This window comes from Sorex fumeus, unplaced genomic scaffold, assembly GCF_029834395.1.
Source record: "Sorex fumeus unplaced genomic scaffold, SorFum_2.1 ptg000003l, whole genome shotgun sequence".
In the NCBI taxonomy this organism is placed as follows: Eukaryota; Metazoa; Chordata; class Mammalia; order Eulipotyphla; family Soricidae; genus Sorex; species Sorex fumeus.
In genome coordinates, this window is record NW_026606060.1 from 27,035,967 (window position 1) to 27,061,367 (window position 25,401).

Consider the following 25,401-nt stretch of genomic DNA (forward strand, 5'->3'; position numbering starts at 1 on the left):
CTCTGGCCTCAGAAGTGTGACTCTTTTTAATTTAAACAATGAGAGAATATAAAACAGACTTTCTCTGCTTGCTTTGTATTTTTGTACCTGATTATTTTTCATTTCCTATGCATTTATCTTTGGTTGTTTTAAAATATTATACGTAATAATGACTTTATATCTAATTTATTCACTGTTACTGCCCTCCCATTGTTCATTGATTTGCTCGAGCGGGCCCAGTAATGTCTCCATTTTGAGACTTGTTGTTACTGTGTTTGGCATATTAAATATGTCACGGGTAGCTTGCCAGGTTTTGCTGTGCAGGCAAGACACTCTGGGTAGCTTGCTGGGCTCTCCAAGAGGCACAGAGGAATCAAACCCGGGTCGTTCGGGTCAGCCGCATGCAAGGCAAACACTCTACCACTGTGTTATCATTTCAGCCCAATTAATTTATTAATGACTTAATATTTTGTATCTAAAACCATGGTATATTTGGGTAAAATTAATCAATACATTTATGAAAGCTGTAATAATATTTCTGTATATCAGAAAATTAATATTTCATAATTTTATTTAGTGTATGTGTTGGTGGTGTTTGGAACTGCACTGAGCATGACTGTCCAGGTAATCTTTTAAAATATTTTCAAAAAAATTTAAAAAAATTTCCAAAGTATCTCAATTTCTTTTAAGTCATGATGGAAGACAGCACTCATATTTTAAAGAAAGCTCACAAGAAATGCAATGTGTTATAAGTGTAGATTATTAGAAATAAATGAAATATTTACAGATACTTAGAGAGTTGTGAATAAGAGACATTGGTAAAAATTATTAAAACAGCTTATATTAAAATAATAAAACATGTGAAAGTTCTATTATTTAGTAAATTTTATATTAAATTTACTAATATAATTTAGTAACCTTGTCAAACCAGTACATTTTTAATGCCTGATTTACTCTGTTGATTGACTATTTTAAGCATTGACAATTTATTCCTTCTTTTCTACATTTCCTTTTTTTTCCCTTTTATTGTTAGTTCAATGCTCAGTTGTGGGTGATTCTCATTTTACAACCTTTGATGGTCGACACTATTCTTTCATTGGAATGTGCCAGTACATCCTTGTAAAAGGGACTGGAAAAGATAAATTCACAATTACTTTACAGAAAGCTCACTGTGAACAGGTAAGGACATTTGTAAATGGAATTTTAAAATTTCAAAGAGAGGAATATGTTCTTTGTTTTATATCAAACTTTATATCCAGTTTACAAACGGTAACAGTAGGCTTAATTATTTTCTTTCAAAACAGGAAAACATCAAATATTAATATATATCACATTAATTTTCTACAAAAATAAAAATTATATGCCATTGATTTTCAATGCATATTTATTTCAGAAATATTAAAACAAATACACATACACCTAAACAAACATTATCTTTAACTGTATTTTATTTTGTTATATTTTTAAAATTTTTTAAATTGCATATGTATGAGATAGACCATTATAAAGCTATTCATAATTGGATTTCAATCATACAATGATCCAGCACCCATTCCTACACCAGTGTACATTTCCCACCACCAATGTCCCCTGTTTCCCTCCCAACATCCCCCAACAATTTTGGATTGTGGGAGCAAGCAGTTGTTGGAGGCTCTGTTTGGGTGGGCACCAGACTGATCTGCCCACCTCCAATTTACCCCAGTCTGTTCAACAATGCACGGCTCTGAGATTTTAATATCTTTCGAGATTTACTTATGAGTCTCTGAAATAAGGCCAATAAATGAGCTTGTATAGCTGAGGTGGTTTGTCGATGTGGCATTCTTGGCATTCTTTTGACTACTTAATTTCTTGGTAAATGTAATCACAAGTTGTTGGGGCTCGACCAAAGGCACAGAGGCAATTTTGGGGTATCAGGAAGCCTGAAGGCACCATCAGGCTGCTGATGCACTTGCTCCACAGGTATATATAATATATATATATATATATATATATATATAATTTCTTTGGCTTTATTGGCATTATTTGGTGATGAACTCAGTTTTCTGAGCAGAGGATGGAGTTCAGTGCAAAAGGTCCATGTCTAGCATTTATGAAGCCTTGGGTTAATTCCTGGCACCAAAAATTAATATATATGTAAAAATGGGCTGGAGCGATAGCACAGCGGGTAGGGCATTTGCCTTGCAAGTGGCCAACATGGTCGACCCAAGTTCGATTCCTCCGTCCCTCTCGGAGAGCCCAGCAAGCTACCGAGAGTATCTCACCCATGTGGTAAAGCCTGGCAAGCTACCCGTGACGTGACATACTCGATATGCCAAACACAGTAACAACAAGTCTCACAATGGAGACGTTACTGAGCACACTCGAGCAAATCGATGAATAATGGGAGGACAGTGACAGTGATGTAAAAATGAGGCTTCTTTTGACCAAACTCAACAGGTGTTATTTTTGAGACTGTCAGGGTTCCATCTGATGATGCTTCTGAGACTATGTAGAGCCAGAGCTACAACTGGGGTTGGCCACATGCCAGGCTTATATCTAAAACCCTGTACTATGTCTTCAACATCTGAATTTTTTAGTTTTATTTTTTCTCATTCCTATATGTCAAAGTATGAATAATTTTTCTGTATAGAATCTTAGTTCATTCTCTTTATTAAATTAAAAAAATCTAATATACCAAGTCAAAGAGATAACACAGCAGGTAGGGTGCTCACCTTGAACATGGCTGACCCAGGTGTGATTCCCAGAACCCTATATGGTTTCCTGATCCCCACCAGAAGTGATCCCTGAGTACATAGCCAAGAGCAATCCCTGAGCACTTCTGGATGTTGCCCCAAGCGATAGCACAGCGGTAGGGTGTTCGCCTTACAAGCGGCCAACATGGCCGACCCGAGTTCCATTCCTCCGCCCCTCTCGGAGAGCCCGGCAAGCTACCGAGAGTATCTCGCCCGCACGGCAGAGCCTGGCAAGCTCCCCGTGACGTATTCGATATGCCAGACACAGTAACAACAAAGTCTCCAATGGAGACGTTACTGGGCCCGCTCGAGCAAATCGACGATCAACGGGAGGGCCTTTACCTTTAATATACTAATTAAATTTGATATTTTATAGAAAACATTGACACTAAGTGTGAATATATTCAATGTCCTATACAAAATATATGTATAAAACATTTAATTTTGTTTATAAATAATTTTTATTAGTGGTAGAGATAAACAGAATGGATTACCTAGCTACTTTATATAAGTCAGGGGGTCTTATTTATGTGCATTGTTTCTCCATTTTCTCCCTCACCTTTTCCCATTTCTTATTCCTTTTATTTCTGTCTTTTGTCTCTCACTTCTTTCTCTTCTCTCATTGACAATTTGATCTTCTATACAGAATCTTGGATTGGTCTGCCTTCAGTCTATAACTCTAATTCTGGAAGATGATTTTAACAAACAAGTAACCCTTTTTAGGGGAGGACAAGTCTTCACCAGCCCTAACCAAGGCTTCAATCTGAATGGTAAGAACTAATAATAATGGTAAACTGTTCTTATTTTAGGAGCAGCAACAACAATAACAACAATGAAACAGCCTAAGTCTTCCATTATCTGAGTAATCTGCTAATTTTAAATGCATGTATTTTGCCATATATATTGGTTTTTTTTTTTTTTTTGCTTTTTTGGGTCACACCCAGCGATGCACAGGGATTACTCCTGGTTCATGCACTCAGGAATTACTCCTGGCCGTGCTTGGGGGACCATATGGGATGCTGGGAATCGAACCCGGGTCAGCCGCATGCAAAGCATATGCCCTACCCGCTGTGCTATCACTCCAGTCCCAATATATTGATATTTTTTTAATGAATATATGTTGACTTCAGCTAGATGTCATGAATGCCACCATGTTGAACACCTAGTGTTCAATCACTTGAACTAATTTTGGGAAGGAAGGTACATTCAAACAGTTACTCATAAATTCTAAAATGTGCATGGGGGTTTTGAGGCTTTAAGTGCATCCAATTTACCTTGTGTCTGGGAAGGTTAAGGAGTGCCTCTGTAGGTCTGGCCAAATTTTTTTTTTCCTGAAATGATGTTATTGAGCAGTTAAAGCTGAGGAATTTCAAGGATTAAAGAGATGGTAAAAGCATTCCATACATAGCAAGAAGGTAAAGAATTGTGTGGTATGTTTAACTAGCTAATTTTAGCATTGCTTTAGTATGACGTGGTTAAGCACAGAAAGCCCAAAGATCAGAATAGGGGAATAGGTAGGGTTTAGACTTGGGGTAATTCTCATATATGAAGCATCATTAATTTTTTTTCTGTGACAGGTCCTGTTCATTCTATGTTCCAGACTGGTTACAAATAACACTCTTTCATTTTCATAACTTTTAATTTGTACTATGAATTCCATAGTTCTATTACTCAATGTCATGCTAAGAAAATACTGGACCTTATATGAAGTTGTATGTGCAGTTTGCACTATTTGACCATCTTGTTAAATAATCAAAGATAATAACCACAAAAGGTTCAACCAAATTAAAAAAATGATCTTTCACAGGAAGACTGAAAACATTTTTTTTTTTGGTAGACTGGAGTGTGAAAGTTACTTGAGCAATGTCGGGTAATACAAAGTATAGTTAAAATATTATTTAAGAAGACAATGCAAGGAATGAAGAGGTACTGATCTATGGGAGTGACTGACAATAAAGGTGGATAGAAGACAGTTTGGAAAATTATTTAGGACAAAAAGTTATCAGAGAGACTGGCAGGATCGTACAGCTAGGATGGTGCTTGCCATGCACGAGTTGACCAGGGCTGTACTTATTCCTGGATTTGAACTCAGGGATAACATCTGGCAGGACTTGGGGAAGATGATGGTGATGGGGATTGAATCCAGGCTTACCCATTACACTCCACTCCATCCCCACCCCTACCACACTCACACTTTTTGCTAAGAATTTAAAGGGAATGGGGAATGTTTTAGGAAATAACCACCTAAACATTTAAAAATACATGTATCTTGGGGCTGGAGCAATAGCACAATGGGTAGGGCATTTGCCTTACACGTGGCGGACCTCAGTTGGATTCCCAGCATCCCATATGGTCCCCCGAGCTTTGCCAGGAGTAATTCCTGAGTGCAGAGCCAGTGGAGTAGCCCCTGTGCATCACCAGGTGTGGCCCCCTAAAATATATTTATAGACATATACACACATATGCATACACACACAAAAAAGAGAGAGATAATTTTAAAAAAAGAGAGAGATAATTTTGAATGTCTTAGGACTGCCCATCATCATGAAATATTTGCCAACTAACACTACTATGTATTGATATGACAATCTGTTAAACATACTTACCGAAGACTTAGAAATGTGGGAAGTGGTAGATAAGAAAGCATATACAAGTTGGCAATTAATTGATCCTGGATCACAGGGCAAACACAACCAACCTAACTCTGCCTCCATTCTCTTGGCAGAAAAGTCCTGCTGAGATACAAACATTTCCGCACAAAATGCATGGACTCAAAGCTGATCTATGTATATATGTTCTTCTCTGCAGGACTTGTTGAAATTCAAACTCTGTCATCCTTATTTATTCTTCTAAAAACCACATTTGGTTTAAAGATTCTATTTGCAATAGATGGGGAAAGAATTTATATTCAGCTCACTAGTGCATGGAAAAGAAGAACATTAGGTCTGTGTGGCACTTTTAATGGGAACATAAGGGATGATTTTCTGTAAGTATAATTTCTGTGTAACTAACATTATTTATTAGCTAGCCATTTAGAGGATATAAATTTGTTCATTAAAATGTTTACTTTAGTAATAGCATAGCTATTGCTATTCTAAGAACTTTACATGGATCATCATACTTAAATATTGCAACAGTTCTCTGATTAATATCTATCTATTTAGAAATAAATAAACTAACAGAGACCCCAAAGTAGCAAATAAATGGCTCAAAGTCCATACCTTCCATGCAGTGTAGCTGGACTTTGACATAGGTTTCTATGACTCAGAGCCTGTGGGTTAATCAGCCATTATTGTCAACAACTCCACCTATTAAGTTATCACCATTTTATTTTGAAAACACTCTGTCTTAAAAAAGATTTTATATCACTTCACATTAATGACAATAAACTATGAAATATTTGTATTATTTGGTAGGTATGATACTTCTAATGAAATGTTTTGGCTTCTTTTTAAGTTAATTGGATTTTGTTACTGTTGATGTTTTATTGTAAGAAAAGCAATGAAATATATCTGCCCCCCAACCCCAATTAACAAAGCACTTTCACCTACGTGTAAAAAAGGACACACAATCTTGTATAAATTCTTTGAGTGTCTGGTTTGAGAGTAAGCAACGTGGGAACTTATGCAACTTGATGACATGTTTTCTATCCTTAAGGAGTTGGATCAGCACATTAAGAAGTAATTGCTATGAAACAAAGTATTAATAAATATAAACAAATACATCAAAGAAATTAAACTTTTAAGTATTGAGTTGTATAGCTCTGTTTAAAAGTTGGAGTAAATCACTGTAGATTGATTATCAGGGAAATTTTCATAGAGAAAAAATACTTTTCTGAAAAAAAAAACCACTTATGCATGTACTCTTAATTCTACTTGGAGATTCTTTCACCTCCTAATCTTTCTTATGAAACATTTATTTATTGTTTAAATCATAATTTGTGTTGTTATTTAACTTACAAGTAGCACTGTCCTCCCATTGTTCATTGATTTTGCTTGAGCAGGCCCAGTAACGTCTCCGTTGTTGTTACTGTGTGTGGCATATCAAATACGTCACAGGCAGCTTGCCAGACTTTGCCTTGCGGGTGACATACTCTCAGTAGCTTGCCAGGTTCTTGGAGAGGGGCAGAGTAATCGAACCTGGGTCAGCTCGGCCAGCAACGTGCAAGGCAAACACCCTACCACTGTGTAGCAGTCATTTATTTTTCCCCCAACTTAGTCATTATTTTATTTAAAAAGCAAGTTCATATTCCATTAGAGAAAGTTAATACTGACTCTGCACTCTCTATGAAAATCTGTTTAACAATCTGGTGGGTTTTTTTGTTGTTGTTTATTTCTTTGGTTTGTTTTTATTGTGAGGATAGAGCACTCCCAGCATGCTCAGGCTTCCTTTTTGCTCAGGTATCATTCTTGATGATGCCTGGGGTTGAACCCAGATTGACTGCAATGCATGGCAAACACCTTACCTACTCTACTGTCTGTTTTGAACTCAAAACTGCAAGCAGTTAGGGGAAAAAAGTCCTCAGTTGTCTATTAAGATAGATCTTAATATGTGGTCAAATTAAATGGAGATAGTAATTTTAATGGGACATTATCGAAAAGAATTTGTATGGATAAAGTGAACTGGCAATTAAAACTTTTAAATGTCAGAAGAGAATTCATTTTGCCTCCTATATGACTAAATATTTTTAAGTTATTTAGTGTTTTTGTGTCATCTGTTGCTCAGCATTGCAATATCTTTATCAAATTTATGAAACAAACTATATTGTGAATTAGTTAAGATATTTTGAAAAATGTTAAGATACTTTCTCATCCTTGTTTGTTAGAATGGGTTAGCAGTCAATTTTGAATAGATGGCAAATCTGTCTGCCTCTTCCTGCGGCACCAGTCTCTTCCATGCATAAACATGGAGGCTTGATAACAGTTCAGGATAATATTTCAGAGTCAGAGATAAATGTCAAACATTGTTTAACTTTCCACCATGAGCTCTTAAAATTTTTTACTTCAAAAAGTTTAATGAGAGTATGAAAATATAGTGGTAAAGAAAACATTAATTACTTGACAATCAATATTTATGCTTTGTTGTAGTGAATTAACTCTGGCGAGCCAGAAGTTTATTTGAACAATGAAAGTGCAATATATAATAGGTCTACCTTTTTCACTCTTATTTTTGGGTGTGTCCCCTCTCGGAGAGCCCGGCAAGCTTCCGAGAGTATCTCGCCCTCACGGCAGAGCCTGGCAAGCTCCCCGTGACGTATTCGATATGCCAGACACAGTAACAACAAAGTCTCCAATGGAGACGTTACTGGGCCCGCTTGAGCAAATTGACGATCAACGGGAGGGCCTTTACCTTTACCTTTTACTGTTGCATGTAAACTAAATGAAATAAGAGAACCAAGTTTGAGTCATTCTCCCCTGCATAGTCTGACTGCCCCTTGGCATCTCTATTTTGTATTGTTTTGCTTTGTTTTGTTTTTTTGCAGAGGTGAGGTGGGGCGGTGAGGGAAGGGCAACAAACAAATCATGTCATTTCTTTGAATCTCAATGTTTCATTTGAACAAAATGGGATATTGGATTATTTGTTTGTCAGAGTTACTGAAGTTGATGGTAACTAGATGGTAACTAGATGAGAACCAGATAAAGCCTAATCTATGACTTCAATATGCTGTAGCAATTAACATAGGTTTTGTATTTGTCAAGTTTATTTTTTCATCAAAAATTCTCTATAGATCTAATCCAATCTAATTCGCCAAGTATTTATGTCTGCCATAGTGTCCAATAAGAATTTTCACTTACTAAATATTATTTAAAAAATTAACAAATCTTACTGGCTACGGGAGGTGGAATTGAACTGAATTTTTTGGCTTTTAAGCATTATTATAGATTTTTAGTCTGACTTTGAAAGCATAGATGTTTTGTTTCAATTTAGGTTTGCTGAAACAAGTGAGAAAACTGAGATGAAAACTGTTTTCTCTACCGCTTTCTCCTGACTTTTTAATTTTTATGTCCATCTTCACATTGAAAGTGCAATATTTTATATTGCTTTAATAATTGGAATAATATTACAGAAATGTGAATTATTTGTTCATGGAAATTCTTTTCTTTACCTTGAAAAAAATAACAGAAACTACCTGCCTCTACCCATCTTGTACACTTTAAACTACACACATACAATGGTATTTTGGTTGCCTGAGTGATGTTTGGCTAAGACTGTACATACTTGTTTGACTCATGACTCTGATAGTCATCAGTTAACTTAATACTTAACTGAGATTGTGTTTTGCCTTCTTTTTAAAATAAGATTAATGATGTTGTCTTAACAAGACTAAAATAACTATTAAAATCCACAATTTGACACATAATAAAGTATTAGTAACAGGAAGATAATATATGTTTTTGAAATATTAAGAGTATTTCAAGTTTTAATATTTCTTTGGAAATTAAAAGCTAGTATTAAAAAATATCTGAGACTGTGAACATGGAATGAATGGAAGAGACTAAAATGAATCTTTGTCTTCTAGTTCTCCATCAGGCATGATAGAAGGTACCCCGCAACTTCATGCAAATGCATGGAGGGTTTCTTCTACTTGTTTTGCTCCTGTTCATGTTCCTATGGTGGATCCCTGTAACATTAATCAACAAAACAGTAAGTCATTTTCTGCACAAGCTTTGGAAAATACTCCTTATTACTGCAGTGTTGGGCTGGAGCGATAGCACAGCGGGTAGGGTGTTTGCCTTGCATGCAGCCAACATGGCCAACCCGAGTTCGATTCCTCCGCACCTCTCAGAGAGCCTGGCAAGCTACCGAGAGTATCTCGCCCGCACGGCAGAGCCTGGCAAGCTCCCCGTGACGTACTCAATATGCCAAACACAGTAACAACAAGTCTCATGATGGAGATGTTACTGGACTCGCTCGAGCAAATCGATGAATAATGGGAGGACCGTGATACTGCAGTGTTATAAATGAGTGATTTTTAAGGTTTTTTTAATTATTATCAACTTGGTGCAATTTCTTATGATTTTTGCTAACCTTGTGCCATTGCACTCATATCTTTTTGAGATATAGGCTATTTTGTGAGTCAAAGATGAGTCTCATTTACTATTTTGCATTATAATATCACTTAATTTAGATGTTTAGAAACCTCTTTTTCCCCATGTGGATAAGCATTTTGTAAATTTTACATGTTTTAAATGAGGACAAACATTTTAATAGTGCTTTTACAGCATTCATTTTTTCAATTTTATTTCATAGTATGGCCACTAATGCAAGTCTCCTGTTTATTACTATCATATCACAAATACAAGCTCCTATTGTATTACTATGACATCCCAAAACATGTTACAGTCTCATAAGCCAGAAGCCAAAGTTCCAAGGAAGCCTGATGCCATCAAACGGGCAATAATTTGAAATGTATGCACCTTTTAAAGGTCTGCTTTGCAGCAACAGTGCAGCTTAGATGCATTGTAGGACTTGGTGCTCATTTTAAATTTTTTGAAACTAAATCAACAGCAACAATGGAGATGCTTTTTCTCTGCTCAGTGAAAAAAGACATATCATTGTTGTTATTGTCAGAATCATTGTGAAAAAATTAAAGAGTGTGCTTAAATATATAGTTTCTTGTGATTTTCTTGTGTTCCTTTAATTACTTTTTATGTATTGATTATTTTATCAATGTTTGATAAGAGTATCCATGAAAAGTCAGTACAATTTCTGGATTTTATAGAAGAATTTGGTTGTTTGTCTTATGGTCATTTATTATTATCATCTTATAGTTTTAATGCAATGGAAAAATATGAGAATTTTTAAATATTGCCTTTTAATCTAAACTAGCTTTAAATTTAATAAATTAGCTAATTTATTTTTGAAATTTTTTCTGTCTTCATTAAAAGTACTATATTTAAAGTCTTTTGGTGTGTATGATTCAATGCTCTTGTTTTTCTCAACTAATTGTATATTATTATGTAAGTTTTAAACTCAGTCCCTCAACACTGAGATCTTCAACGAACCCAAATAACAGAGGTCGTATTTTTTTCCTTTATTGTCTTTTTCCTTGAACTGATTTTTTTTTCCTTTTTGAGTCACACCTGGTGATGCTCAGAGACTCTGCACTCAGGAATTACTCTTGGCGGTACTTGGGGGGACCATATGGGATGCTCGGGTTCAAACCCAGGTTGGCTGAGTGCAAGGCAAATGCTCTTCCCCTGTACTATTGCTTTGTCCCCCTGCCTTGAGCTGTTTTATTTTAAATTTTAAATGGCTAAATTCAGAAAGGTTCTCAAAGCAAGGAAAATAAATAGATACAGGTCACTAATGCAGATCTGGATGCTGAAGGCTATTTTAACAAGCATCTTCGTGAGTCACCCTTTTTCTTAATACCATTAGTAGGAATATTTTTAAACCTAAAATCTCTAGGGAAAGCAGTAAAGTCCTCATCTATATTTGGTATTGTCTTGAAAATCTTGGGAATTATCAAGAGTTGTCAGGACAGTAATACCCTAGTATAACTTAAGTCATATGTTTATGTATATGCATAGCAAGACAAAAATACTACAATTGACTGCCTTATTTCCTTACCAATAAGAAAATTATAGCACTCAAAAAAAGTTTAGTATAATTCCATAGCAGTGAAAAAAGAATCTTGATTTTGAGCAACTCATCTAGTTACTAGAGGCAGTGATTACAGCATAAAGAATGATGAGTTTTATCTGTGAGAATATCAGTGCTCACCTTGATTGGCTATATCAAGGAACCAGAGAACTGCCTTCTTCAGGAAAATAGGACCTAGATTGTTCTGACAAACTTGTTATGATCATAAAGGATGATATCTGATCAGTCATTCTCAAGGAAAAAGAGACATATTTCAAGAAGAGATAACACAGACACCCCAATTACCCTGGTTTGATAATTATATCTGAAACCCTGTAGCATATGTTCCAATCCTGGATTTCTAGCTGTCACTCACTTACTCAAGCTTTCATAGATTCACTTATCAGACATTACTGAAGTTCCAATAACTGCAGAGCACTGTGCTCTGCACAATGTGCTTTGAGCAGACACTGTGATCAAATGCAATTTAATGTCTGCCACATTACCATTCACCTCATACACTCAATTGGAGTCTTGTTTTCTAATATTCTGGTCTTTTTAGGATAATTGCACATTCCAGAGAGTTACCATAATACTCCCGATCTGGCATTATTTTTATTCTGAATGAATGTAGGGAGATCAGCGTCCCAAAATTTATCAATTCTTCACAATATTTTGTTTAAAAATGATTCTCAGGGAATTAGGTATTTAAGAGTACTGTTTCTGTCATTTTCTTATGTTACTAATGATACTCATAAATATAACATCATATATATTTTATTTTGCTAAAATATTATTGACTATAAATTAAGTTCTGTTACCAACATCACCCAGAAAACCTTCTTCCCAAATTAAAAAACTATATAAACTGAAACTATCTATTCTCTTAGTGAATGTACTATGTACAACAGTACATTTATAGGAAAGCAAATGCTTACATAGCGCTGACTATTTAGGAGTAAGATACAGGCTAATGAACAAGATACTAATGGGTACTTCTTTCTTTTAGTTGGGTACGCAGCACACTGTGATGTCATCCATCAGGAGCTCTTTGCTCCTTGCCACTTCTACATTAACCCTGGACTGTATTACCAGCTCTGCCGCCATGATGCATGCAAGTGTGGAAGTGCCTGCCTGTGCAATGCTCTCGCTCACTATGCTTACCTCTGTGGCCAGCGTGGTGTTCCCATTGATTTTAGAGCACAGATTTCATTCTGTGGTAAGATGTGATGGCATAGATAGAGTGGGTTGGAAGATATAAGATCGTAATTACTCTTCTTCTACCTTTGATACGAATAGTCAATATTATTCAAGCCATTTACAGTAGTTAATGTAAAACACAAAACAGGAGAGTCCTCTAAAATTGGAGCTACATTGGATAAGCCTAATAAAGTTGACGATTTTTGCTATAAGCAAAATCAAAGTGTAATTGGATAGTTTGAAATTATGTAGCAGAAATGAGTTTTGTAATTTGAAAACATTCTTATCAGAGAAATCTAGTATATATCAGAAAGTAAGCAAAATATTGTGCAATAAAGTGATAGTTGATTTTATTTTTTTGGTTTCATTTGATTTGGGGCCACACCAGCAATCCTCAGAGGTTATTCTTGGCTCAGTGCTCAGAGGTCACTTCTGGAGTTCTGGGGGACCAAGATTTGGTGAATATTGAATCCAGGTCTCCATTCCAACACATTGATCTAGCTCTCTGGCCTGAGTGATTTTTAGTCAACTTGGCAAATCAAGCAACAGAAAATTCAATTATTATCTCAAGGTCTTGGGACTCTGATCTTCACAATTATGGAATCTGCAGTTTTCAATCACAGGAGATCGTTTCCTTTCCTTATGAGTTCTGTGATTTTTAAAAATAAATTTTATATGAGATTACCTTTATGGGGAAATCTCTTTCCCTATTTGAACCTTAATGATATGAATTTAGTCTAGATTCTTCATTCATTCTCTCTCTCCCTAACAATAACCAGTCATTTCAGTTTTTCTTTTCTGTTTAGGTATAGCTTCTATCATTTTTAGGCTAATTTCTTAAGTTTCTAAGATAAAAGTAATACAAAAGTGAAAGTAATATAAAGCCTTATACTGTATAAGATATAAATCTGAGATCTTGAAATTGGTAAAGATGGCTACATAATTTCATTTTTAACTCCACCTCTCCTCGTAGAGAAACTGCATTGATATCTCCTGTTTTGTGAGAAGATTTTTTTCAAATTCAGTAATTGGTACCTTTACCCTTGTGTTTTCTGCAACTTTTCAAATAAAGATTGTTGTTCATTTGTTTGCATATTATCAATGCTTTAGAGTCCAAATGGCTGAGCTTGTGCTGGTGGAAGAGATTGTTGGACTGTAAAGCTGAGATGTCCCAGTAGGTCCTTTGTGGAAAAGCTTTGCTAACTTCTGCTTTAGTTTTTCTTGGCAGCTAAAAATAAAGCTTTTTTGAGGGTCTACAGGAAAGACTTCCTGTTATAAGGGAAGATTTTTATATTCTTGTAAATGATCCGCTTTCATTTTGCTGTGAGATAATTCCCATTTGAGTTTAGTGTACATGTAATGCTTGGTTACTGGAATCCATCTTCCCTCCTCCACTCAAAGTTTTTAATTTCTGTCTTAATTTCTAGCTTCTGAAATGTTTACTCTTGCCACTGTTTTTTCTTCAATAAGATTAACTATACATTTAATATAATTTCAATTCTATTTTCTACAAGTTTATGAAAACATTTTCTATAAGTTTGCATAAACCTATGTATATTATTTTTGTCTACTGTAGTAAGTTTATTTTGGTTTAAAGAGAAATTTGAGGTTATAAAAATAGTATAAATGTGATTAAAAGCAAAAAAAAAATACTTGAATTTGGGTCAATTAGTTAAATTTGTCTTATTTATATAACACCAAAATTTCAGTTTAAATAATGCCATAAAGAAGCTGATGTCAGAAGAACATTATATTGATTTAAAATATGAGAGGGGCTGGAGTGATAACACAGTGGGTAGGGCGTTTGCCTTTCACGTGGCCAACCCAGGTTCGATTCCCATCATCCCATATGGTCCCCCAAGCACCGCATAGAGTAATTCCTGAGTGCAGAATCAGGAGTAACTCCTGAGCATCGCTGGGTGTGACTCAAAAAGAAAAAAAAATTAAAAAAATATGAGAACAGAATATTCATTTAGAGGTACCAAGTATCATAAGTATTTTTTTTTTTGCTTTTTGGGTCACATCTGGCAATGCACAGGGGTTACTCCTGGCTCTGCACTCAGGAATTACCCCTCACAGTGCTCAGGGGACCATATGGGATGCTGGGAATCGAACCCAGGTCAGCTGCGTTCAAGGCAAGCACCCTACCCGCTGTGCTATCACTCCAGCCCCCCTCTTAAATAGTTTTTAACATTAATGGTATTTTGAAATTTATAATATTCGGGGTATTCTCTTAAGAAATGTTACAGAATGTCACATGTGATATTTTAAAAATAGAATTTTATTCTTCTGTGTAGCTTTCTTGAGGCAGTGAGTTGTTTTATATCTTTGCCTTATTGAAGTCAGAGGGTTCTGTAATGGTCTAGGTTTGTTGATATGAGATGATTTTTGTCCCTAAAATATGGCTATTGTGTAGACCTATACCCACACAGTAAGCACACCTGTCCCCTGTGACCATTATTCTCACTGCTGCCTCTTGGTCCCCAGGGGTGGTGTGTCAGAAAGGCATGCTCTACCACCACTGCTCCTCCTTCTGCCAGCGCTCCTGCATCTCTCTCTCTGCCCCGGAGCAGTGTGACGATGATTGTGCAGAAGGCTGCAACTGCCCAGAAGGCAAATACTACGAAGAGACATTGAACTTTTGCGTACCCATGTGAGTCACAGAAATGGACTGGCAGCATCTCATTGTTATCATTTTTCTTTTCTAGGGTCACAGGATTTTCATGCTGCTGTTTCTCTTCCTCCTTCCATCTTTCTCTAATTGATTCAACACCATTTACTGGAAAAATAAATTTTCTCTATTACTGAGTAGTCACATTTTTCATAAAACCAGTGTCTCTGTTAAGATTTCCCCGTAAATCCATGCTTGTTTCTTTAATAATTATTAATATCTTTACTTGTAATTTTGTTTATCCCCTCACATGTTCACAAATAGCTGTGGAAAAACCTAAGGAATTCAATGGTTAATCCTGAGGTTTATGCCTACTTGTTTTTACCAGATCAAAATTGAAAGCAAGGTTTATGTTTCACTGTTGTGGCAAATTTTAGTTATGTCTGTCAGCATAGAGAAATTCCTCAAAACTTACATAAAATAAAGACTTTCACCCCATGCACAGGGCTAAATGATGTACCACTTATGTTTCCCTGAAGTGCATTTAGTAATGTTTGGGGGACTGATACAGTACAACCTATATGACCAAAAATTAAAGATTCTATATTTTAGAAACAACATCTGAAGCTACTCAAGACTTTGTAATTAAATGGTTTTTGCCATTTTAGATAAAAAGAATCACATTCATTCTCATGATATCAACTCCAAGGTATTCATGAACATTCAATACAGAGCATAAGGTCTGCATGAATTTTAGTAATTGAAAAATTTATATCCCTTTCTTGTACTTAACCTCTTGTTTCCCTTGATAGATTTCACTGCCGATGTCATTATAGAGGCAGCATTTATCAACCAGGAGAGCTCATCCCAACACCCACAGGTTTATGGTAGGTTTCAATGACGATGACTATACTTGACAAATAGTACACACTAATATATTTTAATAAGAATAATAAAAAATATAACTTTAGCAATTAAAAATACAGATAAGCTTAATAGAACATACCATAGACTAAATACGTTGCATTTTAAAATGGAACCTCCAAACCTTATACTCATAACTGAAAAAATGAGTTGTAAATTAAAGAATCATGTAGTGAAATAAGTCCTTTGGTTAGTTTGAGTCTCAGGTGGAAGGTGGGGTGAGATGAATGCTCAATGACTGTAATATCCCAAGGGGCTTAATTTTGTGGTTTATTGATTGGCTTAAAAAAGTACAAGACATCAGTTTCAAAGTGGATTAAACCACATCACACTCTGCAATCAATATACACCCTCCCTAAGGACATTGATCAGAGTGAGATAACACTTATTTATAGCATTGCCTTTATTCAGGTTGAAACCTGTCTGACAGCAATATAGACAAGTCCAGGCAGCAAGTCACAGCTGTGTATATCCAATTCCTAACTTCCTCATGTAGTTGTACCATGAATGTCCATGGATAATAGTAGAGAATAGCAATAATTCTGTAATATGAATAATTATATTTAACTATTATGCGTACCTTCTATAGTCCCCATACCATCTGAAATCTTTCATTTCTATTTTTAAAACACTTACCACTATATCTTGTCTCAAGCCACAGTTTAGAGGTGAGGGAGATGAAGCATCAGTAGTTAAACTCTTGGTTGAATAATGCTAAGGTTACATTCCCAGGCAATCTGGCATCACAGTGCTTGCTTACAGCCTTCCTGGCCTGGTTCTCTAGCTTATATATAATAGATTCTCGTTTATACTAAATTTACTTTTCTTGTTATCTCCACATCCCTTTCCTCAGTTTTCCCACCCCAAATCAAAATAGTCAACTAGCTCTTGAAGTTCTCTTTAGTAAGTTTATGCTCCTAGTTAGTTTCCAAAACCAGAAATTTCTGAGTCATTTTTCACTTCCTCTTGTTTTACATGCTAGCCAATAAACCCCAGTGGATTTTACTATCCTCATCCAGTTGAAATCCACCACTCCTACGCCCCTTCCCCCCAACAACATTTGCACCATCACCGCCTTAGCAATGTCTCTCTCTTTCTTGTCTTGCCTCTAGTCTTACCTACTTTCATTCTCCTAAGGTATCATATTTTTCCTAATGGAGCCATAACTTGATTTATTTGTCATTTTGCAAGAAACAAGAGTCATAAGTCCTCAATGAGAAGAAAAATATATTTACTAAAAAAATCTTGTTGCTATTCCTATTTGAAACTGTGCCCCAGAAGGAGCATGAACTGGAAAATGTGGTCCTCTGAGCTGAGAGGAGTCATTGTCAGTTCTCTCTCATTCACAGCAAGCAAATCTTACCCTTAAATATTGTCCTACCACTCTTCTGTGCCTAATCACACTTTTTATTATATGATGTGATGCTGCTCTCTAACTCAGTCTATTTTTTCTGGGCGCAAATGTCAAGTACATGATCTAGTCGGAAACTGAAAGAAAAACTGTTTATGTTAGAGTTTTTGAGATTGTGATTCCCTGTCACTATATGTTATATGCAAGTTAGTTTTTCTCATATTCAGTTTTGTCTTAGGTCCCAATTTTCTTTCTTTCTTTCTTTCTTTCTTTCTTTCTTTCTTTCTTTCTTTCTTTCTTTCTTCTTTCTTTCTTTTTATTAAAGAGTTGTGATTTCTAAGATATAAGTAGTTTCATTTTAGGCATTTAATATTTCTTTTTTAAATTTTTTATTGAGTCACCGTGAGATACAGTTACAAAGCTTTCATGTTTGATATTCAGCTATATAATGATCAATCATCCATCCCTCCACCAGTGCAAACTTCCCACCACAATATCCCCATTATCCCCCCAATTCCATCCCAGTTTTTACCCTGCCTCTATGGCAGACAATTGCCCAGATACCCTCTCTCTCTCTACTATATTATCTATATATAGGCATATACTATTTCAACACTAATTCCACCACCAGTGTTCCCATATATTCTCTCCACCCTCAATCCCTACCCCATCCCCTCCTGTCAGCGTGACAAAGTTGCAGTGTGTGCAAAGATCCAGAGGTTGCAACTTGATCTCATGGTGTCAGTGTTCTTTTAAATTAAATCGCCATGAGGTACACAGTTAATAAATTGTTCATGGTTGGGTTTTAGTCATACAATGTTCCAATAACTATTGCTTCACTAGTATACATTCCCTACCACCAATGTTCCTAGTTTCCCTCCTGCAACCACCCACCACAATCTGCCTCTATGGCAGACACTCCTCTCTCTTTCTCTCTCTTTCCTTTTAGGTATTATAATCTGTAGCACTGTAGCACTGTCCTCCTGTTGTTCATTGATTTTCTCAAGCGGGTCCAGTAACGTCTCCATTGTGAGACTTGTTGTTATTGTGTTTGGCATATCGAATACATCACGGGTAGCTTGCCAGGCTTTGCCATACGGGTGAGATACTCTCCGAGAGGGGTGGAGAAATCAAACCTGAGCCGACCAGGTTGGTTGTGTGTAATGCAAACACCCTACTCACTGTGCTATCGCTCCAGCCCTTTATGATCTGTAATACAAGAAATGAAAGAGTATCATGTGTATCAGTTTACCTCCTTCCATACACAGTTGCTATGCAGAATGATCATTTCCAAATATCACTGTCATAGTTGTCCCTTCTCCATCCTAAACTGCCCCCTCCCTCCCACCTGTGATAAGCTTCTAACTATAAACCAGTCTTCCTGGTCCTCATTTCTGCTGTATTTGGCTATTAGTCTCATACATTGTGTGTTTTATTTTTTATATCCTGCAAATAAATGCAGTCTTCTATGTCTGTCCCTTTGCCTCATTCCACTCTCCATGTCCATCCGTGTGTAAGCAACTTTCATGATTTTATTTTTCTTGGTGGCTGTGTAGCAATCCATTGAATAGATGTACCATAGTTTCTTTATCTAGTTATCTCTTCTCAGGCACTAGTATTGTTTCCAGATTCTGGCTAATGGAATAGTACTACAATGATAGAAGTGCAGGTGACTTATCTATATTGTGGTTTTGGGCCTATAGTGTTTATTCTCAGGAGTGGTTTTTCTGGGTCATATAAAAGCCCAATTTCTAGTTTTTGGAGGAATGATCAGATTTCTTTCCAGAAAAGCACCAATAGTGAATGAGAGTCCTCTTTTCCCCATATCTGCAATGATTACTTTTATTCTTTTGGATGTGTGCCAGTGTCTGTGGTGTGAGATGATATCTCATTGTTGTTTTGATTTGTATCTCCCTGTTGATTGGTGATGTTGATTGTATCATTTGTATCACATGTCATCCTGTTGCTCTTCGATTTGCTCGAGTAGGCACCAGTAACTACTCCATTCATTCCTGTCACGTGCTAATGTAGCCTGATGGCATCTGCTCGCTCCGGGAACACTAAGAGCCAAACCATTTGCTCAGGGTTTTGATGAAGAAGTCTGACCATCTCGTAGGTGGGCAGCCACACATTCTTTTGATGTCCCGTGGAATCTAGTCGATAACAGCTTTAATACAGCGGTCTAAATCTTATTACATATCCCGCCCATCTGATTTTCGACACCTTGGAAAATGAGACAGCGTCCCTGATTCTTGATTGTCGATGCAGGTCGGAACTCCAGATTCCTTCTCTCACTTCAGTGAAATGTGATATTCCAGGCATAGCTTGGAATGTGTGACTGTTAATTAGTGATGTTGATTAGTGATAAGCATTTTTCCATGAGGTTTTTGGCCATTTGTATTTCTTCTTTGAGGAATTTTTTGTTTATTTCTTCATCCCATTTTTTTGATGGAGTTAGATGGTTCTTTTTCTTTTATTTTAACCTCTTCCAGATGGATGTTGGGTAAATAATTTTTTTTTTCATGATCTGGCTGTGTAGACTCGTCACCATTTCCTTTGAAGTACAGAAATTCTTAGTTTAATTTAGCCTCTTTTTATTTTTTTTAAATATTTGGTTCCACTTGCTTGGTCAATGGTATTTTATCTTTGAGAATGCCTTTAGCGTCAATGTCATGGAGGTTTCTGCCTATACTTTCCTCTATGTACCTATGGATTTGGTCTGATACTGATGTACTGAAACCATTTTGATCCTATTTTTCTTATGCATGGCATAAGATAGAGGCCCTAGTTGTTGTTGTTGTTGTTGTTGTTGTTGTTCTTCTTCTTCTTCTTCTTCTTCTTCTTCTTCTTCTTCTTCTTCTTCTTCTTCTTCTTCTTCTTCTTCTTCTTCTTCTCCTTCTTCTTGTTTTTTTCCCAGCACCATTTGTTGAAGAATCTTTCCTTGCTCAACTTCATATTTCTTGCTCTTTTATCAAAGATTAAGTGATCGCATATTTGAGGGTCTGTGTCAGGATATTAACTCTATTCCATTAATCTGAAGGTCTGTCTTTATTCTAATACCATGCTGTTTTAATTACTGCTACTTTGTATTACAGTTTGAGGTTGGGAAAGGTTGATTCTTCATTCTTTTTCTTCCCAATAATTGCTTTAGCTATTCATGGAGTGTTATTGTTCTGTATGAATTTCAGGACATTTGAAAAAATATATATTTCTTTGAAAAAAATGTCATAGTTCTCTTTCTAAGAATTACAATGAATCTGTACAATGCTTTGGGGGAATATTGCCATTTTTGTGATGGCAATTCTCCCAATCCATGAGTAGGGAGTGTGTTTTAATTTCCTGTGTCCTATTTTTCTTGAAGTAGTGTTTTGTAGTTTTGTTTGTATAGGCCTTTAACCTCTTTAGTTAAGCTGATTCAAGGTACTTGATTTTCTGGACCACAATTGTGAATGGGATTTTAAAAAAATTTTTTCTTATCTTTTATTATTTGGAAATAGGAATACACCAAGGATTTATGCATATTGATTTTGTAGACTGCCACTTAGTAAATACAAATCTACTTTTATTAGGAATTTTTTTTGTATAGTCTCTATGTTTTTATAAACATAGTATCATGCCATCTGCAAATAGTGAAAGTTTGGCTTCTTTTCCTATCTGAATGCCCTTGATGTCTTTTTTTTTTAACCTAATTACTATAAGTATTTCCAGTACTATATTGAATAGGAATGGTGAAATTGGGCAACTTTGTCTTTTGCCTGATCTTAGAGAAAAGGATTTTAGTATTTCCTTATTGAGAATAGTGCTTGTTGTGGACTTGTAGATGACTTTGACTATAGTAAGGAAAGTTCCTTCAACTCTTGTTTTGTTGAATTTTTTTTTTATCACGAATGGTTGCTGGATCTTGTCAAATGCTCTCTCTGCTTCTATTGGTATGATCGTATAGTTTTTATTTTTCTTCTATTCATATGGTATATTATGTAAATTGACTTGCTAATGTTAAATGATACGTACATCCCTGGGATAAATCCTACTTAGTCAGGGTGTATGACCTTTTTTGATAAGTTGTTGGATTTTATTCGTATAATTCATTTCTTCAAAACGTGATTAAATGACCTCTGATCACCCCTGGACAGTGCAGGACTATCGGACACTTTACAACAAACACTGCTCTGGTTTCAGGGGGTGGACTGAAGTTTTAGCACAACAAATGAGACTTTTGTGTTTGGAATTGTTACTTTATTTCAAATTTTTGTGTTTTTGTAAACAGAAAAGGGGGAGATATAGGATAACATTGCTTTGTCCTTTCTCCCTTGCTACAAGGAACTCAGGCTTATTACAGTGCTCCTGAGGCACTACCATTCCATTGTGTTTATCTGTAAACTCTTCCCTATGCTCTCCTCCCCAACCAGTTAATCGGCATTTTCCCCTAATCAGACTCTGTTAACTTGTGAGATCAGATTCCTCAGATATCGTGATTTTATATGTATGAGCAAAATATTGTCTTTCTCCTCTCCTTATGTCTTATGAATAGTTTACTTTAAAGCAATATCCTTTTTGTATATATACAGAAAGACAGTTAATATTATGCTTTGTAATTTAGGATTTAATTGACTTTGAATATTATTCACTCCTGGGCATCTGCTTTCTCGACTTAAGCCTCAGTTGCCCTTAGTTCCTAACACCCCAAAAGCAGGGTCCCTATGAGTGACTGAATGAACGCAGGGCAAGCTGTGAGCTACCCTGGCATCGGAATGGGCCAGGTCAAAGTGCCATGATTCTTAACTATAAGTTAAGAGCATGATCATAGACAAATGTTGTCGTGATCCAAAAGTAACAGTGACACTAGGACTCTGCTAGGGATAGGAAAGACTATCTGGCTTGAGCACAGTAGTCTGAGATCGAGATGGCCCTAGGAGAGCAATTCTATAAACTTAATGTATTTCTTACTGTATCCATACAAAATTATTTATATTATGTATGCTTATACGTTTATTGGACAAGGAGAGGAGAAACACGCCCAGGGGATTCCGCTCTAGGGTGGGTAGACCTGCTAATGAGAATCTGTCCTAGAAGCAGCTTTCCCCGAAGGAAAGAATTCTACCCCTATTGATTGTGACCACACCTATGTGTAATTGTTACCCCAATCCCTCATGCTGGGGGATATAACTAGGCAGTAAGAGAGGGCTGGGTGATCAGAATCCAGACTCCAGAGCAAGAGGACAAGGGAATCAGGATTCAGACTCCAGAAGGAGAAAGAGAAAGGAAATCCAGATTTGAGAGCCAGAAAGAAAATGAAGGGGGACTGAGGAGGAGAATGAAGTAGCTTGGGGGAGGTAGCGGAGAGAGACAGGAATGAATGGAGAGAGGATTGGAATAAACTGCAACTAAGACCAACCAGCCTGGCTCTCGTTCCTTCCTTTGCCTGCCCATCGCCATTGACTTCCCTGGGGTGGGAGAACCGGCGTGAGACTACCAAACGCGGGCAGTGGGAGGGATAGAGCTGCTGCGGTCTTCTTGAGATTACACAGTTGTGGACTTGTGGTAGATGACTTTGACTGTAGTGAGGAAAGTTCCTTAAACTCTTATTTTGTTGAGATTTTTTTTTTTTTATCGTGAATGGTTGCTGGATCTTGTCAAATGCTCTCTCTGCTTCTATTGATATGATCATATGGTTTTTATTTTTCTTCTATTCATATGGCATATTATGTAAATTGACTTGCTAATGTTAAATGATACTTATATCCCTGGGATAAATCCTACTTGGTCAGTGTGTATGATCTTTTTGATGAGTTGTTGAATTTTACTTGCTAGTATTTTACTGAGGGTCTTTGCATCTTTGTTCATCAGGGATATCAGCATGCAATTCCCTTTCTTTGTGGTGTCTCTTTCTGCTTTTGGTATCAGGGTGATATTTTCTTCATAGAAACAGTTTGGGAGTGTTTCTTTTTCTTCAGTTTCCTAGAAAATCTTGAAAGGGATTGGCAGTAGGTACTCTTTTAAGGTTTAAACAAACAATTGAATAAAGAAACTCTGGTACTTCTACAAAATGAAACACTACACAGCTATTAGGAAAAATAAGGTCATAAAATTTGCCTAAAAATGGATGTACTTGGAGAGTATTATGTTGAGTGAAATGAGTCAGAGAGGGACAGATGTAGATATGGAATAACAACATCCATTTGTGGAATATAAATTTTTTTAAAAATATGAAACTAATACCCAAGGCCAGAGAAAATGGACCAGAAGGACTGGTCAATGGTTGGAAATTATCACAAGAGTGTGGGGGGTGGAAGGTAGTTAAGATAGAGAAGGTTCCATTATGACAACATTAATTGGAAATGATCACTCTGGACAAGAACTGAGAGTCGAAAGTAGGTCAATGGATATACACTATAACCTTTCAATATCTATATTGCAAACCATAATGCAGAGAGAGAGAGAGAGAGAGAGAGAGAGAGAGAGAGAGAGAGAGAGAGAAGAGAGGTGCCTGCTATAGAGGTAGAGAGGCAGAGGTAGGTGGGGTGGATATTGGTTTGGGCGTGGGTGGGAGGGAAACTGGGGACATTGGTCCTGGGAATTTATACACTGGTAGAGGGATGGGTGTTGGAATATTGTATGCCTGAAACTCAATCATGATCAGCTTTCTAAAATGCCTTATCACATAGTGATTCAATAAAATAAAAAAAAAGGTTTAAAAAAATTCACTAGGAAATTCATTGGGTCTGAGCTTTTGTTTTAGGGTAGGCTTTTGATTACCATTTCAATTTCCTCAATAATGATAGTTCTGTTCAGCTATTCCAAATTTTCTTGGTTCAGTCTTGAGAGTTTATAGAAATCTAGGAATTTATACAGTTTTTCAAGGCTCTGTGCTCTCATGACATAAAGATTCTCAAAGTAATATCTGATGATCCTTTGAATTTCTGTGACATCCCTCCTTTCATTTCTGATTCAGTTTTTTAGGGTTCTCTCTCTCTCTCTCCCTCTCTCTCTCTCTCTCTCTCTGTCTCCGTGAGTCTTGCTAGAAGTTTATAAATCTTGTTTACTTCTTCAAAGAACAATCTCTTTGTTTTATTAGTCTTTTGGATTATTTTGGATTACAACTCATTAATTTCTGCTCTAGGTCTTATTATTTTCTTCCTTCTGACTTGTGTGGGTTCTTTTTATTGAGTGTTTTGCAAGATCTTAAGCTGTGAAGTCAATTTATTTATGTGGGTCCTTCTTCCTTATTAATGCTTGCAGAGCTATAAACTTTTCTCTTAACACTGCTTTTCCTCTGTCCCACACGTTCTTTTATTTATTGATTTATTGAATCGCCATAAGAAAATTCACAAAGCTTTCAGGTTTAAGTCTTGGTCATACAATGCTCAAAACACCTATCCCTTCAACCAGTGCATATTTTTCACTACCAAGAACTCCAATATACCACCCTTCTCACTCTTTCCCGTGCCTGAGGAAGATGATTTCCACTTAAATCTCTCTCTCAACTTTGATTACATTCATTAGTTTGACAAAAGATGCACCACTTGTTATTTGGAATTTTCCCCCAATTGGAACTGCTGAAAAGGCAGTCACAGTCACAGTCACGGTCCTCCCATTGTTCATCAATTTGCTCAAGTGGGCCTAGTAACGTCTCCATCATGAGACTTGTTGTTACTGTTGAATACATCATGGGTAGCTTGCCAGGCTCTGCCGTGCGGGTGAGATACTCTCGGTCACTTGCCGGGGTCTCCGAGAGGGGCGGAGGAATCGAACTCAGGTCGGCCATATTGGCAGCATGCAAGGCAAACGCCCTACCGCTGTGCTATCGCTCCAGCCCCTCCTCCCTCTGCCCCGCCCCCCCCCCCCCCCCCGGGTGAAAAGGTATTGTGAAATAATTTGTTTTCTATTGCTGGTTATGAAGACCATATGATTTTGGATTTCTGATATTTTACTAATTAAGTCTGGAGGGATTTCTGCCAAAAGCTGGATAATTACAAGATTGGTCTGTGTGCCTCTGGGGCCATGGCCATGCTGGATTG

The 25,401-nt window shown here is 36.6% G+C and overlaps 1 protein-coding gene across 1 annotated transcript in view; it reads left to right on the forward strand.

The window, feature by feature from the left end:
* The window catches only part of OTOGL (otogelin like), a 168,234-nt gene that overhangs the window by 33,379 nt on the left and 109,454 nt on the right, over positions 1–25,401 (forward strand). The window contains exons 14-21 of the mRNA XM_056117469.1: positions 557–603; positions 1,013–1,158; positions 3,358–3,481; positions 5,520–5,697; positions 9,232–9,356; positions 12,307–12,516; positions 14,985–15,150; positions 15,921–15,995. Coding sequence (XP_055973444.1) covers positions 557–603; positions 1,013–1,158; positions 3,358–3,481; positions 5,520–5,697; positions 9,232–9,356; positions 12,307–12,516; positions 14,985–15,150; positions 15,921–15,995 — 1,071 coding nt within the window. The remainder of the gene's footprint in view (positions 1–556; positions 604–1,012; positions 1,159–3,357; positions 3,482–5,519; positions 5,698–9,231; positions 9,357–12,306; positions 12,517–14,984; positions 15,151–15,920; positions 15,996–25,401) is intronic.